The sequence below is a fragment of the Callithrix jacchus genome, chromosome 9 (genome assembly GCF_049354715.1).
Source record: "Callithrix jacchus isolate 240 chromosome 9, calJac240_pri, whole genome shotgun sequence".
Lineage (NCBI taxonomy): Eukaryota > Metazoa > Chordata > Mammalia > Primates > Cebidae > Callithrix > Callithrix jacchus.
The window spans coordinates 106,641,716-106,656,894 of NC_133510.1; the positions used below are offsets into that span (position 1 = coordinate 106,641,716).

Genomic DNA, 15,179 nt, shown 5'->3' on the forward strand with positions numbered 1-15,179 from the left:
TTAACTTCCAGAGAGGCTTAATGAATTCAGTATCTAATAGTGGAGTTAGACATGAATTCAAAGTCAGCCTCTGTCATTTGCACTACTGCATGACGTTGAGGCCCTCGTTTAATTCCTCCAAAGCCTCAGATTCTTCATTTGTAAATGGGAATAGTAGTAATGCCCTCTTGTTAGAGGCTATTGGATAGTGAGTAGATGACAAAATAATACGTGAAGCCTGGCTTCTAGCACATCTGTAGCTCTCTAAAGCTTGGTAGCTACCCTTCTTATTCCTGAACTGATGCCTATATCTATATATGCTTTAGTTGGCCTGATAAATGGGTATTTTTAGCTGCCTGTGGTGGACAGGCAGCTAAAAGTGGACTCCTCTTCAATTTTAGTCCAGAATTGGACTCCTCTCCCAGTTGGACCTCTGAGTGTCTCATAGGGGCAGGGGCATTGTGAGTTACGTGGTGGGAGGTGATGTACTTTTCTGCAAACCCCATTTGCCCTTCCTCATTGCAGCTGCATTCTCACAGATGGTACACCTTCATGCAGGTGTGCAGCAGGATTCCGAGGGAATGGGACCATCTGCACAGGTAAGCGAAGGAGGGAATTTGCTGGGGGCTGGCAAGGCTTGCATGGGCTATTGAGAGATTCCTGTTCCTGCAGTCTGAATGGGCCTCGGCAGCTGGTGCCAAACACTGGTGGTGAATCGCATGTAATGGGGCAGTGGATTGTGCCTGGGGACAGGAAACCAACTGTTCACAGGCTTGACCACAATTGGGATCACCTGGACAGCTTTGAAAAACACTGATTTGTGTTGAAAACCCACATAAAGAAATGATCAATGTTTCAGACAATGGATATGCTAATGACACTGATTTATACATTATATGCACCACAGCATCACTATATACCCCAGAAATATCTCCAATTATTATGTGCCCATTAAAAAAGATTAACTCGTTAATTTGATTGGCCTAGGGTATGGCTGAGGCATTGAGGCTCTGGAGTAGACGAGAAAAGAATTAGCTCTGGTTCTTCTTCCGACTACCCAAGTGGCCTTGGATAGGTCATTTAACTGCACTGAGATGTCGGATCATCTGTAAAGTAAACTTCAAACTACCTCCCTTGCAGAGTGGTCTTGAGGTTCAGAGAACTCTCTGTATCCGATGGCAGAATAATGCAGCCGTTGAAAACTCAGTTTATCTTAAACTCCTCAGGTTTGAACCTAAGAACTTATTGCTTACGTTACGTTGGGAAAGTTTCTTGACTGCTCTTTGCGTTATTATTTTTATCTACAAGTTGGAAGAATAATAAGACCTCCCTCACTGAGTTGTTGGACAGTAACCTGAATTAATACCTGTGAAGTGCTTAGAACAGACCCAGCACATAGCACGCAATAAATGTAAGCTAATACTCTTATGGCACCTGGTGCTAGAAAAAAATGGAAAGTCTTAAGGTCGTTTTTCTCTCAAGCACTGTGTCCTGTCAGACTTTGGTCCAGATTGTGGCAGCGCTGGACAACGATCATACCAACCTGCTTTCTAGACCATCTTACTCTGGGGATTCTCACAGAGGGCCAAGGAGCCTCACCTTGATCCCCAGGTGTGTCCTGCAGTAGGATATGTAGAGAACACTAGTTAAAAAAAAACAGCTAGAAAGGGCAAATAACGAATGGTTTTCTTGCTCTCTAGTTTTGGGAAGTGGCCATATTTCATACAGTGCCTGCCCAAGTTATTTTGCAGTATCTTCCATTTCTCAATGACTTATGGAAAAATACATCAATGGCTTTTTCCCTTCTCCCATCCCTTCTGCTCTGTGTCATCTTCTGTAGCAATCAACGCCTGTGAGATCAGGAATGGAGGTTGCTCTGCCAAGGCTGACTGTAAGAAAACCACCCCAGGAAGGCGGGTGTGCGTGTGCAAAGCAGACTACACGGGCGACGGCATTGTGTGCCTGGGTAGGTGTGCTTCCATCTTCCATTGGCGAAACGGTGTAAGACTCAGATCCCTATTAACTGATTCCAACATGTGTGTCCTGATTGTTGGGAAACAAAACTACGGTCATTATTCCGTTTGCCAGGGCAGAAAAGTATAAGGGCATGGAAAAGTGAGCACATGGTATGGAGGCATGTAATGTCTAAACATTGCTTTGGAAGGATAAAAGGAGATACATTTTCCAGTTAAACATCATGGCAATGATGGAATGTTTAAACTTTTATTGGTTCCTTTTTATACAAGTAGCACATGCTCACTGTAGAAAAAGCACATACTCTGGGGAAAATATTCTGAAGACAGCGCTCTTATCATTGTCATGTTACCCCATTTTGCTATGCCTATGTGCATTTTTTTAACAAAAATTGTATCTCAGAATATACAGCATTTACTGTCCTTAGCAATATATTAAAGTAACTCTCCCTGAAAACAAGTATACCTCTAACAATATTTAAATGTCCACACGCTGTCGTTCTATAAAGGTATGCCATAGTAAATTGTCTGAATGTAACTGTTTAGTTGGAAAAATTGACATAAAAGAGTTACAAGAACCCACTTGTTCTTTACCCACATTCACTCATTAACATTTAGCCCTGTTTATCATAGGCCCTCTTTGTACGTTTTTGTAAGCCATTTGAGAGTAATCTGTGTATATCATATTCCCTTTGCCCATAAATACTGGAGTGTCTGTTTCCTAAGAATAAGGGTAACCTCTTATATAATGACAGCATGGTGATCAACTTCAGTAAATTTATTATTGATGTAATACTTTTATCTAATTAGCATTCATATTCTAATTTTGTTCATTGTTCTAATAATAATGTCCTTTTTGACATTTTTTCCTCCCGTGCATAGCAAGTCTAGGGCTGGATATTGCACTCCATTGTCATGTCTCTGAATTCCCTCTAATCTGGGAGGGTTCCTCAGCCTTGCTGTGTCTCTTACAACCTTAACACTTGGGAATAATAACCTCTACCACCCCAACTTTTTTTTCTTTAGTAGCATGGCCTTTATTTAGGGTTTGTCTGATTTTTTTTTTTTTATTAGATTCAGGTTATACGTTCAAGGACCAAATGTCACAGAGTGATACTGCATCTGTCTCAGGGAGGCATGAGCTTGCCTTCTGCCCTTCGTGTGTGATGTTAATTTTGACCACTCAGCCAAGGTGCTGTCTCCACTGTATAGTTATTTCTTTCTCCTTTGCTACTAATAAGGAGTCAGAGGGGAGAGACTTTAAAACCAAGCAGATATGTTGTTCCCTATCAAAATATACTCCTAAGTTTAGCATTTTATCTTTTTTATTTTTGAGGTGGAGTCTCACTCTGTCACCAAGCTGAAGTGCAATAGCGCAACCTCGGCTCGCTGCAACCTCCACCTTCCTGGTTCAAGCAATTCTCCTGCATCAGCCTCCTGAGTAGCTGGGACTACAGGCGTGTGCCACCATGCACAGCTAATTTTTGTATGTTTAGTAAAGACAGGGTTTCACTACGTTGGCCGGAATGGTCTCGATCTCCTGACCTCGTGATCCACCTGCTTTGGCCTCCCAAAGTGCTGGGATTGCAGGCTGAGCCACTGCACCCTGCCAAGTATAGCATCTTTTGATGATTCTTCCCTAAACCAATCTATATTATGATGGTTGCAAATGATTGTTTTTTAATTCCTAATTCTCTTCATTCATAGCACTGTTAGATTAGACTCCAAGATTCTGTGGTTGCGAGTACTTTGCTACAAATGCTTAGCAAACTATTCCACAGACCAGCTTAAGCCAATAGACAATGCCTCTGCTGGAATTGGCCTATCTGGGAATAGTCAATCTTGAGAAACCGAATCCAGTAACACTGAATCATGCTTTGACACCCGCTTCCCTCGGTTAGCCATCTTAGCTCATCCCTCAAGCTGGCTTCACTTGGAAACCAGACTTGAATTCCAGGACAGATGCTGACATTTTGTTTTAAAGGAATCAACCCATGTTTGGAGAACAACGGTGGCTGTGACAAGAACGCAGAGTGCACACAGACAGGACCCAACCAGGTGAGCGCCACCTCTCCCAGGCCCTTAGGTTTCCTAGAAGGAAACTCCTAGGTCCTTAGACACAGGCCTGAGAGAAAGAGGCTGAGAATGGACCTCTGAGGAGCTGCAGCCGAAAATAAATGCTTTAGGGGAATTCTGAAAAAGTCAAGAGGCCCTTCTTTGGGAATGAGGTGAAAAGGGGAAAACGAAGGGAACTAGGACAAGGGGCTTCCCTAGAGTGGGGAGAAGAAGGTGTTTGCAAATACCATGTGATTCCAGAAGCATCTAGACAGTCCCCAAAATACTCCCCTTTGTTTTTTTTGTTTGTTTGTTTTGAGATGGAGTCTCGCTCTGTCACCCAGTCTAGAGCATAATAGCACAGCCCCGGCTCACTGCAATCTTTACATGCCGGGTTCAAGTGATTCTCCTGCCTCAGCCTCCCAAGTAGCTGGGATTACAGGCACCTGCCACCACACTCAGCTAATGTTTTTATTTTTAGTAGAGACAGGGTTTCACCATGTTGGCCAGGCTGATCTCGAACTCCTGACTTAGTAATCCACCTGCCTCGGCCTCCCAAAGTGCTGGGATTACAGGCATGAGCCACCGCACCCAGCTGGTAGTTCTTATTTCAAACTACATATGAGGTAGGAGACAATCTATAAACCTTTTGGTGCTTGGGACCTCTAAGAGTGAGCATCCAAATCTAGGAGGCAGTAAAGGAGGATGAATTGAACTCTGAGAACAAGACCTTAGCTGAGGAGGGATTTGCTGGTGATGTCTTGGGAGAGTTTTGGGCTGATATTGGGGCCCCTTGTGAAGAAAGAGTAAGAGGAACAGGGAGAACCTGCCCATGTAGCCCTGCCTAGCACCACTGATGAGTTAAAGTTCTAAGAAGCAGATATCATCCCAGGGCCCTTGCTGCTACATAGGAGCCTCTTGTGTTAATTAGAAAAGCTGCCCCTTGGGAGGGCACAGGTGTCCCTTCCTTTGGGGACATCAGTGAATACAGCATGGGCTGGGCTTCAGCCTAGTGGCTGGGTGATCCTGCGCAAACATGGGACATGGGGCCCTGTCCTCAGCTGCTTCAGATGGTGTCCCCTCCCTCAATTTGAAACTTCCACCCAACTTCCTGGGCCAACCAATGGGTTTGATTGATTGTTTCCCTGTGCACACCAAAGTGGGGTACAAAGGCCTCCCCACCATCTATGGATGGTCCTTGGATGAGGCTCATTTTCCTTGGATGAGGCTCCCAGCACGGGTGCCTTTCAGCTCAGCATGTGCAGATGAGCAAGGCATGAGTATAAATGAGAGTGAGGTATAGTTTGGCTTCCCTTCAACTGACCTTCAATCAAAGAGAGAAAAGGGGTGAGTACCTGAAAGCAAGGGATCAAATAGAGTGAGAACATTAAAAAGAAAAAGATATCTTGGCAACAAAGATAGGATGTGCACCAGACCCCAGTGCTCAAGTGAAATGTGCCAAGCACGCCAATGTTAAATATACGGTGACAATTACGATTATAAAATAGATACTACCAATATCAAATATAGACTCTCCTAATTTACCATGACGATGATGGAACTCCGGCCTGAGAGCCGGCACATGCAGTCAGTACAGAACCCATCTGTGAAATGACCCCATGTCCTTCTGCTCCTGGGCAGGCTGCCTGTAACTGTTTGCCAGGCTACACTGGAGACGGAAAGGTCTGCACGCTCATCAATGTCTGCTTAATTGTGAGTATGGCTCTAGGGCAGATGCCCGTCAAGCCCCAGAGACTGGGGAGCCTCCCACCGCACTTCTAGGGGATGCAGAGTTGAGGAAATATTCCTCTGGAGGCCTCAGAGCTGTGTGTTGGCCATGAGGCTCACTTCTCTGGCACACTCCATTGCAGGAGAAAGCACAGTCTGCTACCCCCAGCCTGCCCCTTTGGCTGCAGCACATGGAGCTAAGTCTATCCACTTGCTTATCCCCCATCCATATTGCCAACTCTTTTAAAAAGATCCCTCTCCCCCTTTCTGCCAAGCATGTCTCTCACCTCCTCCAGGAAGCCACCTTAGATAAACCTCACAGCAGCTTTCCACTCCTTAGTCTCCTAGACTTACATGTAGAAATTCACGGTGAGTACACTACAAGTCAGCAGTACAGTGTAGCACTCCAAAAGCTAGTTCTATTATCACAGAGGCCTAGAGCTCAGGCTAAGGAAGATGATTCTACTCCCATCCCACAACTACCCTCCATGGCCCCTACCACCGCCATTCTACATGTTACTCTACCTTAGAACAGAGGATCAGCTTCTAGATACCTTGCATTGAGCAGGAGTTCATATGGGGGTAGAGGCCCTGTGTCTCCCATGTCCAGGCACACATCATTAATTCCCCCAGTTCTCTTTCTCTCTAAAGAGGAGTTGGGATGCGGGGGTGGAGGCTGCCATCAACATTTCAGGAATTGCCACGTAACAGAAGGGTTGTTCTTGTTCTGTGTAAGGCCAAGCAGCAGGACTAGGACTAGCTAATAGACGTTAGAAGAAAACAGATTTCTTTCAGCTCAACTCAGTTCTTCGTTAGAACTGTCCAGAGATAGAGTTTTGAGAAGTAATGAGCTGATTATAACTCAAGGTATTTAAGCACAGGAATAAAGCAACAGATGGGTTATCAACCCAGACAGCCATTTAGATTCCTCCCAGCCCTGTTCCATATGACTCTAGGGTTTTCAGCTGATTTGCTTTTTGGGCTTTCAGTTTCTTTGGATGGTTGTAAATGTCGCTGGGGTTCCTTTTACCACTAACAGTCTGGGCTTTGCCCTTCTTCCTCCAGTCTGTAGGATATTGCTGATACACTTCCTGTCTCCGTTTGCACATTAATCCTGGCAGGAACAGGATCTTCTGATTCTCTTATAACTCTTGACTGCAGACTGGACCCATGTTCTGCAAACCCAGTGGGAATTTACTCAGTCATTAATCACTGAGTCTCGAACTGGGCTGATCACCTACTGCTGCTCAGAGCCTAACTGTCCCAGGCCTGGTACCTCCAAAGGGGTGAGATAAGCCTGCTGACCCAGGCTGTCACATCCGGGGCACTTAGTGTGGTCAGCTAGGCCTCTGAAATGCTAACTCAACATCACATTCATATCCACTGCTTACCAGGGGTCAGCCACTGTGCTTAGGGATGCCCAGTCATCCTTTAGTTTAATTTCTCTAGCAGCAATATGTGGTAAGAACTGTTATTAACCCCTTTTTACAGATAAGGAGACTCCAGCTGTGCCTCTTTCCTAGGACTGCTATAACAAACTGCCACAAACTGGGTGGGTGGAAACAAGAGAAATATATTTTCTCACAGGTTTAGAGGACCAAACCCAGAATGAAGGTGCCTGCAAGGATGTGCTCCTCTGAAGCCTCCATGGGAGAATCCTTCCTTGCCTCTTCCAGCCTCTGGTGGCTCCAGCCACTCCTGGCCAGTGGCCACACCACTCTAATCTCTGCCTCCATCTTCACATGGCCTTCACTTCCATATCTGTGTCTTCTCGTACAAGGACACTTGTGGTGTTAAGGCCCACCTGGTTAATCTAGGATGATCTTGTCTTGAGATCCTTAATTACATCTGTAAAGACTTTTTTCTAAATAAGTTGCATCCACAGTTGCATCCAGTCCTTAGGACAGTTCAACACAGCAGGCTGGGACGAGTGACGGCCCTTGCCCAAGGTCATAGAGCCAGTATGTGGCATGGCTAGAACTTGAGCCTGTCTCTGTCTAACGCGAGACCTGCATCCTTGACCACTTCTTGAGGTGCTCGTTCTTCCTATAAGGCCCAGTCCCAACACCTTGCTTTCCTGTTTGTATTACTGTCCCCCTGAGAGCCTCCAGCTGTTGACGTGAGAACAGTGCGGACACCCTGTAATTAAAGCCTTTCTTCTCCAATTGAGGCTCCCATTATCTCCTTGTATTGATCTGGCAAGCTCCCCAAGGGAACAATGTCCTCTACATGAAACAGTTATGTAAGGATAATAAGCAGCTACAGAAACGATGGGGTCTGAGCTGTGAAGCTGTTACCACTAGCACTATGGCCAGCTTCATTTTCACAGCAGTTTTTCCATGGGCCATTCACGTTTTGTAAAAAATGGCCACCTTGTCTTGGACGAATGACTCCTGATACAGCTCACCTGGGAGATTCTGAAGAGGCTTTGCTACTCTTTCAGTAGCATATTCCCTTGGGAATTAACTCTATTGGGTTGGGCATGGTGGCTCACACCTATAATCCCAGCACTTTGGGAAGCCGAGGCAGGCACATCACAAGGTCAGGAGTTCGAGACCAGCCTGGCCAACATAGTGAAACCCCATCTCTACTAAAAATACAAAAATCAGCCAGGCATGGTGGTGCCTGCCTGTAGTCCCAGCTACTCAGGAGGCTGAGGCAGGAGAATTGGTTGACCCCGGGAGGCAGAGGTTGTGGTGAGCCAAGATCACACCACTGCACTCCAGCCTAGACAACAGAGCAAGAGACTGTCTCAAAAAAAAAAAAAGAAGAATTAACTCTATTGCAAGATTATAAAATTATAGGCCATCAGGGGCCAGGCAGGGAACATCAACAGGAAGACCCAAATCGTATTGCTGCTTTAATGGGAAAACACGTACTCCAGCTGACTGGTGCTCTAGGCAATGTCAGCCCATTGTTGGCAGTACTTCTGATATTTTAAAAGATATGAAAATTTGATGAATTTGTATGTAAATTTTACCAGTTTTTAAATGATGGTAATTAATTACAAAAAGCTCTTTTAAATACTGGGTTAGACAAACGAAATAGTCCTGGTACTAAATCTGGCCTAAGAACAATTATTTCTGCTCAAGTCCCACCAACAAGGACTGTGGAACATTGCTTTTCCTGAGCTAGCCCCCAGTCCAAACTGTTTTAGTCCATTTGTGCTGCTTTAACAGCACAGAGGATACCTGAGACTGGGCAGCTTATAAGCAACAGAAATTTACTTCTCACATTCTGGAGGCTGGGCAGTCCAAGATCAAGGCACTGGCCAGTTCTGTGTCTGCTGCGGGATTGCTTCCTGGTGCATAGATAGTACCTTCTTGCTCACTGGTAGAAGGAACAACTGAGTTCCCTTGTGTTTCTCTTTTCTTCTCCTTTCACATCAGAAGGGTAATGTGCCAATGTTGTAACAAGTTTTGAGGGAGGCATATCTCATAGAATAGTGAGATATCATGCTAATGAATTGCAGAAGGCTCTCTCTTTTATAAGGGCACTAATCCCTTTTATAAAGGCTTTGCCTTCATGACCTAATGAGCTTCTAAAGGCCCCAGCTCCTAATACCATCACAATGAGAGTTAGATGAGGAACACAAACATTTAGACTAGAGCAGGAGGCAAGCATGTTGATGGAACAGAGGCTAGGTGAGATGCAAGGGGTCGTAGTGATCAAACAAGGCCTCTCTGCAGAGGTGATTCATTCCTGAATGTTGAGAAGGAGGAAGCCACATGAAGATCTTGGGGAAAATATATAAGCAAAAGGAAGAGCAAACCAGGGATCCTGAGATGAGGAAGAGCTTGGCAAGTTCTGGGGACTGAAGAGATAGCTAGTATGACTATAGTACAGGGAATAAAAGGCAGGTGGTGAGAGGGGCCAGATCAGCTTACACCATGTAGGCTATGCTGTGGAGCTTATATTTTATTCCAGTTATGACCAGAAAGCCACTGGATGATCATGTAGGTCAATGTCAATGTCTGGCTTGCCTCTCAAATCTCATTCTAGCTGCTGTGATGACTGTGCATGATAAGGGTTCAAAAGCAGACACAAGAAGATCAGGTAAAAGACTAATGCAGCAGACCAGGAAAGACCAGGGTGGTTTGACTAGAGCTGTAGTAGTGAGTATAATAAGAAGTTACTGGGGCAAGGTGGGCATGGTGGCTCATGCCTATAATACCAGCACTTTGGGACACCGAGGCAGGAAGCTTGCTTGAGCTCAGGAGTTTGAGACCAACTTGGAGAGAGAGATGGGGAGAGAGATCACTGGACAGGGAATATATTTTGGAGTTTGAATTGCTTGGTAGCCATTCAGATGAAGATTGCCAGTGATATGGAAGCCTGAAGGTAAGGAAAGGTCATGACAGAGTTATAAATGTAGGGGTCATTAGCACAGTGATAGTGTTTAAACACAGGGGACTGGCTGAAGCACAAGATGAGAGAGGCAGAAACAGAGGGCAGGCAGCAGGGATATTAAGCCATTAATCAGAGGAAGAAGTACCTACAAAGAAGGCTCAGTATAAAAGCCCACGATGTGGAAGGAAAACCACTTATCAAGAACAGCATCAACAGAGGCCAAGAGAAGAAAATGTTTCAAGTGGAGTGATCATACAGGCAAAGCATGTTGAGATGTCACCTATGTGGAGAGAAGAGAAATGACCACTGCCTTCTCAAGGTCTCAATTCTTGAAGACCTGGATCAGGGTGGAGGCGTGTGCAGAGGTGGGACCAACAGCCTAGAAGGAAGTGGAGCAGAAAGTTGGAAGTAAGGAAAATAGAAACATAAACAACAATTGCACAGATCTTCCTGTGCAAATAAATGGGGTAGGTAATGGAGAAAGATGTGGACTAAAGGAAGCATTGTTTATAACATTTTATTCTGGAAAATCATAAACCTACATGAAACTAGAGCAACTGATACATGAACTGATCTGTACCTGACACTCAGGTACCAGAGTTAATTCATGGCCAGTCTTTGTCCATCTATACCTAGTGGGTTCTCTTAAAGTAAGAGAGAGAGTTTGGCTCTTTTCAAGATGAGTAATATGAAGGCATGCTTTTATGATGGTGAGTATGTTCTGATAGAGGAGAGGAAACCACTCCTGACGGAGAGGAGGTAGATTGTTACAGGAGGAAAACACAGGAGGTGGTGAGAGGGGTCTCTCTTTTCCTGTCGTTTCAGAAGGGTAATGTGCCAGTGTTGTAACGGGTTTTGAGGGAGGCACATCTCATAGAATAGGGTGAAAACAAGAACCCAGATTAAGGCATCAGCCACAGATAGAAGCAGACGTAGAGTCAGTCTTTTAGTCAATCAGTGATGAACTAGTGAGTCCATTAATGAGTCAGTCCAGTCAGTTAGTTAGTTAGTTAGTTAGTTAGTTAGCAGGACACTTGTTAAACAAGGAAAGCAGAATCCGTAAATTCAGACCTGAGCAAGTGGTGAAGCTCAGGATGAGGAGATGAGGTGGTTCCTGTTACCTATGTCTCTTTCTCCATGAGGTACAAGTGGAGCTCATCAACTGAGAGGAGAGGACAGTTATTGAGAGTTGAGAGAGGTGAGGAGTGGAACGTCATCTGTATTAGTCCATTTTCACGCTGCTGATAAAGACATACTCCAGAATGGGCAACTTACAAAAGAGTTTATTGGACTTACAGTACCATGTGGCTGGGAAGGTCGCACAATCATGGTGGAAAGTGAAAGCCATTTTTCACATGGTGGCAGACGAGAGAGTCTGTGCAGGGAAGCTCCCATTTTTAAAAGCATCAGATCTCCTGACACTCATTCACTACCACATGAACAGCGCAGGAAAGACCCACCCCCATAATTCAATCACTTCCTACCAGATTCCTCCCATGACACATGGGAGTTATAATTCAAGGTGAGATTTGGGTGGGAACACTGTATCATCATCTCTAGAGAGATGTAGCCAAACTGTATCATCATCTCTAGAGAGAGGAAAATTAAACGTACTGGAAAAGTACAGGCATCTGTGTGTATACCTTTGAAGGGAGTCCAGATAACATGTATCCATGACTTTCTCAGGCACCTCACCACCAGAGGAGGAAGAGCCAGGGATGCTCACAGTGCTCCACCTTGCCAGCTGGCTGGGGGCAAAGAGGGCTGACTGGATGGGCAGGAATGCTGGTGAGAAAGAAGTAAGCTCAAAGCAGGAGAGGTACCTGTGGACCAAAGGAGGTTGGAGAGTACAGTATTAGATGGGATAAGTTGAAATGGTAAAAGTCAGTGGCCAGAGAGAAGGATGTTTGAAACGGAGCTCTCAGGAGCAGTCAGTGCACTTTAATGTTGACTGCAAATCCAGGGGGTGTGGACAGGGGCGGTAGAGGCCATTGACAAGGATATTGACACTGCCAAGGATGGCAACATCAGGAAGGAAGGGAAAGGCAATGATCCAGGCATCACCATTAGGACCAAAGAGTAAAAATTGCCGAAGGATTAGGTATACTCTGTGTTTAAAGGATGAGGGTGTAGAAATGTTTTGGAAGTGACAACATACGGTAAGAAAGACGCTCTCCCAGCACCGCCAGGACATTGCCACTTCAGTCCCTCACCAGTGTGCAGGTAATGGAGAAAACAGCTTCACTTGAGGGGCACAGGAAGGGTGATGTTTGCGGGAGACAGACACCTCTGCAGGAAGAGGTGAAGAGAGCTTACAAAGAGGTGAGATTCTCAGAAAGTTGCTAATGGCAATGAGTTTCAGAAAGCACGGGGAAGGGTTTGTGAGGAAGGGAGCCTATGGGGTCAGATGATGCGTATGTAGAAGAACATGGGGCTGAGTGTCCCTGCAATGAGTGCTCCCGTGGAGGTTAGCTTTGAACCATACTTTGTTTGTATTTTAGGTCTCTACCAGTTTTCCACAATGTATTATAAGTTCTTTGAGGGCTGGGACAATGTATTCTATTTTATACAATCTATCTGATAATGGTTACCTTCTCCTATGATCAGCATTTAGCTTAAAGCTAGGAAGTATCAAACAGGTCGAGTCTTCCTAGTTAATGCCTGGAGGCTGAGAAATTTCCAATTTGGCAACTCTGGGCTTATCTGTACAGGGCTGGAGATCTGCTCAAAGGGACCTGCCATCTTGGGATACAAGGCAGGGTGAATAAGATGTCCCTGTGAGCATAGGGAATTGGAAGGCAAGCTCAGGAAAAGGGTAAACAGTACAAATGAATCGAAGTTAGAGAATGAGACAAAAAATGAATTCCAACACAGAATTGCTTTGTAAATATCGGCAGAGCTGGAAGACTAACTGGTCTAATCCCCATCCCTTGCCCCTTGGCAATTTTACCAGAAAAATGGCGGCTGTAGTAAATTTGCCATCTGCAACCAAACTGAGCAAGGAGAAAGGACTTGTACTTGCAAGCCAAATTACGTCGGAGATGGATTTACCTGCCGTGGCAACATTTATCAGGTAACCCTAGAGGTGTTTCCATAAAGTAAACTCTACTTCCCCAAAAATGCCAAGAATCCAGCTAGCTAAGGAGTATTCAGGAGCTTAGAGAAATGTAAAGCTCTATAAAAAGATGAAAGGCAATTTTATATAAATCAGCAATGAAAAGAAATTTTGTCTACCTCTGGGAATTCATTTGACCTGTGAAAGGGTGTAATGTGGGGATGAGATGGACTGACAGCTCTGGAGTCAGAAACACCTGGGTTTGAATTCAGTTCTCCTGGTTAGTAATGTGACTTCGAGCATATTATGTCACCTCTCCATATATCAATTTTCCCATCTGTAAAAGAAAATAATACTGGTACCAACTCCATCAGGTTGTTAAAATTAAGTAAGGTAATACGTGTAATGGGCAGAGTGCTCAATAGCTCAACCACATTACCATGGCATGGACTGCTATGTGTGCATGTATGCGCCCACATGTTAATGTGTGTGCATGTGTGTGCGCCTGTAGTGAGCATAGCGGTTGAGCCAATGTGATACTTGCAGGTTTCTGCCTATTGCAAAGTAAATGTTCAGTTATTTAGTTTAAAGCGGGATGAAAATGTCCTGGCTGATCAAATATTCTTGTTAATAGAGTAGCCAAATCTGCCATAAACCTATAACTACTTTTTTTAAACATTTGAATGTCAGAAAATGCTCTAGAAATGGCTGTACCTTTCTTTCATAAATCAGCTGGCAATTCCAGAAAGGTTATAGAATTCACAGTGTGTCCATATAGTTATTCTGAATATCAATTGTCAGCCTACAGATGAAGCTCCAAAAAGGCCCAGTGTTACAGATTTCCAGTTGAAAGGATGGCAGATATGACCTTGGAGAAATCATCCCATGACAGCCCTGTACTGTTCTTATATATATTTCATAGGCATTAAGTGAAACTACACTTTGTTTGCAGGAGCTTCCGAAGAACCCAAAAACTTCCCAGTATTTCTTCCAGTTGCAGGTAAGAAATATACATCTGTCAAGTCATAGAGTTCAGCCTAGGCCAGGCGCAGTGACTGAGGCCTGTAATCCCAACACTTTGGGGGCCACAGTGGGTGGATTGCCTGACTTCAGGAGCTCAAGACCAGTCTGGGCAACATGGCAAAACCCGTCTCTTAAAAATACAAAAAAGAAAAATTAGCTGGGCATGGTGGCACAGGCCTGTAGTCCCAGCTACTTGGAAGCCAAGGCGCGAGAATTGCTTGAACCTGGGAGGCAGAGGTTGCAGTGAGCTGAGATCACACCACTGCACTCCAGCCTGGGAGACAGAGAGTTCAGCCTCAAGCCAAATACAGCATAAACTGGTAGCCTGAAGAGTTGGTGAGGACAGAAGAAAGTCTGGGACCCTGGATTTCTAGAATTTTCTACATAAGAATGAAACACTGCATATTCTCACTCATAGGCGGGTGATGAAAAATGAGAACACATGGACACAGAGAGGGAGTACTAAACACTGGGGTCTATAGGGGGAAAAGGGGAGGGCCAGTGGGAGGGGGAGGTGGGGAGGGATTGCCAGGTGAGAAATACCAAATGTGGGTGAAGGGGAGAAAGCAAACAAAACACACTGCCCTGTGTGTACCTATGCAACTGTATTGCATGCTCTGCACATGTACCCCAAAACCTAAAATGCAATAAAAAAGAAAAAAAAAAGAATGTAGTATATGAAAAGACTCCCATCACACTGCTGGAGAAAATGGTATGACTGGGACAGCTGGTTAACACTTGGAGTTAAAATATTCAGTTTGATCTTTCTGCACATCATAGATCTGAATGAGATTCAGATGTAAGAATAAAATATTAAACTAGAAGAATAAACTCATAAAAATATAAGAAATATGATTTTAATCAAATCATTAAAAACTAGAAGAAAATATGCCCATAGTAACCATATGATCTTAGAATTGCAAGAAGACAATTTTGACAGTTAAGTCCATCAACTTGTGTTTCATGTTTGTATTTTATCCTAATGATATCGAACACTGATATGGGCAAGAGGCATT

At 44.5% G+C, this 15,179-nt stretch overlaps 1 protein-coding gene, 1 non-coding gene and 1 pseudogene across 3 annotated transcripts in view; 1 reads left to right on the top strand and 2 right to left on the bottom strand.

Annotated features, from left to right (window-relative positions):
• STAB2 (stabilin 2) overlaps positions 1–15,179 on the top strand; it is a 189,258-nt gene that overhangs the window by 133,578 nt on the left and 40,501 nt on the right. For both annotated transcript variants that reach the window (XR_013522061.1, XM_035257427.3), the window contains exons 41-46: positions 505–578; positions 1,820–1,945; positions 3,937–4,010; positions 5,649–5,720; positions 13,039–13,158; positions 14,093–14,140. Coding sequence is in view for 1 of the 2 variants with exons in the window: in XM_035257427.3 (XP_035113318.3) it covers positions 505–578; positions 1,820–1,945; positions 3,937–4,010; positions 5,649–5,720; positions 13,039–13,158; positions 14,093–14,140 (514 nt within the window). In the remaining variant the exon portion in view is untranslated. The remainder of the gene's footprint in view (positions 1–504; positions 579–1,819; positions 1,946–3,936; positions 4,011–5,648; positions 5,721–13,038; positions 13,159–14,092; positions 14,141–15,179) is intronic.
• On the bottom strand, positions 9,119–9,213 carry LOC118144716 (small nucleolar RNA U13; annotated as a pseudogene).
• LOC118144724 (small nucleolar RNA U13) lies at positions 10,905–11,007 on the bottom strand. Its single transcript, XR_004729465.1, has one exon. It is a non-coding gene; the product is annotated as a small nucleolar RNA U13 (small nucleolar RNA).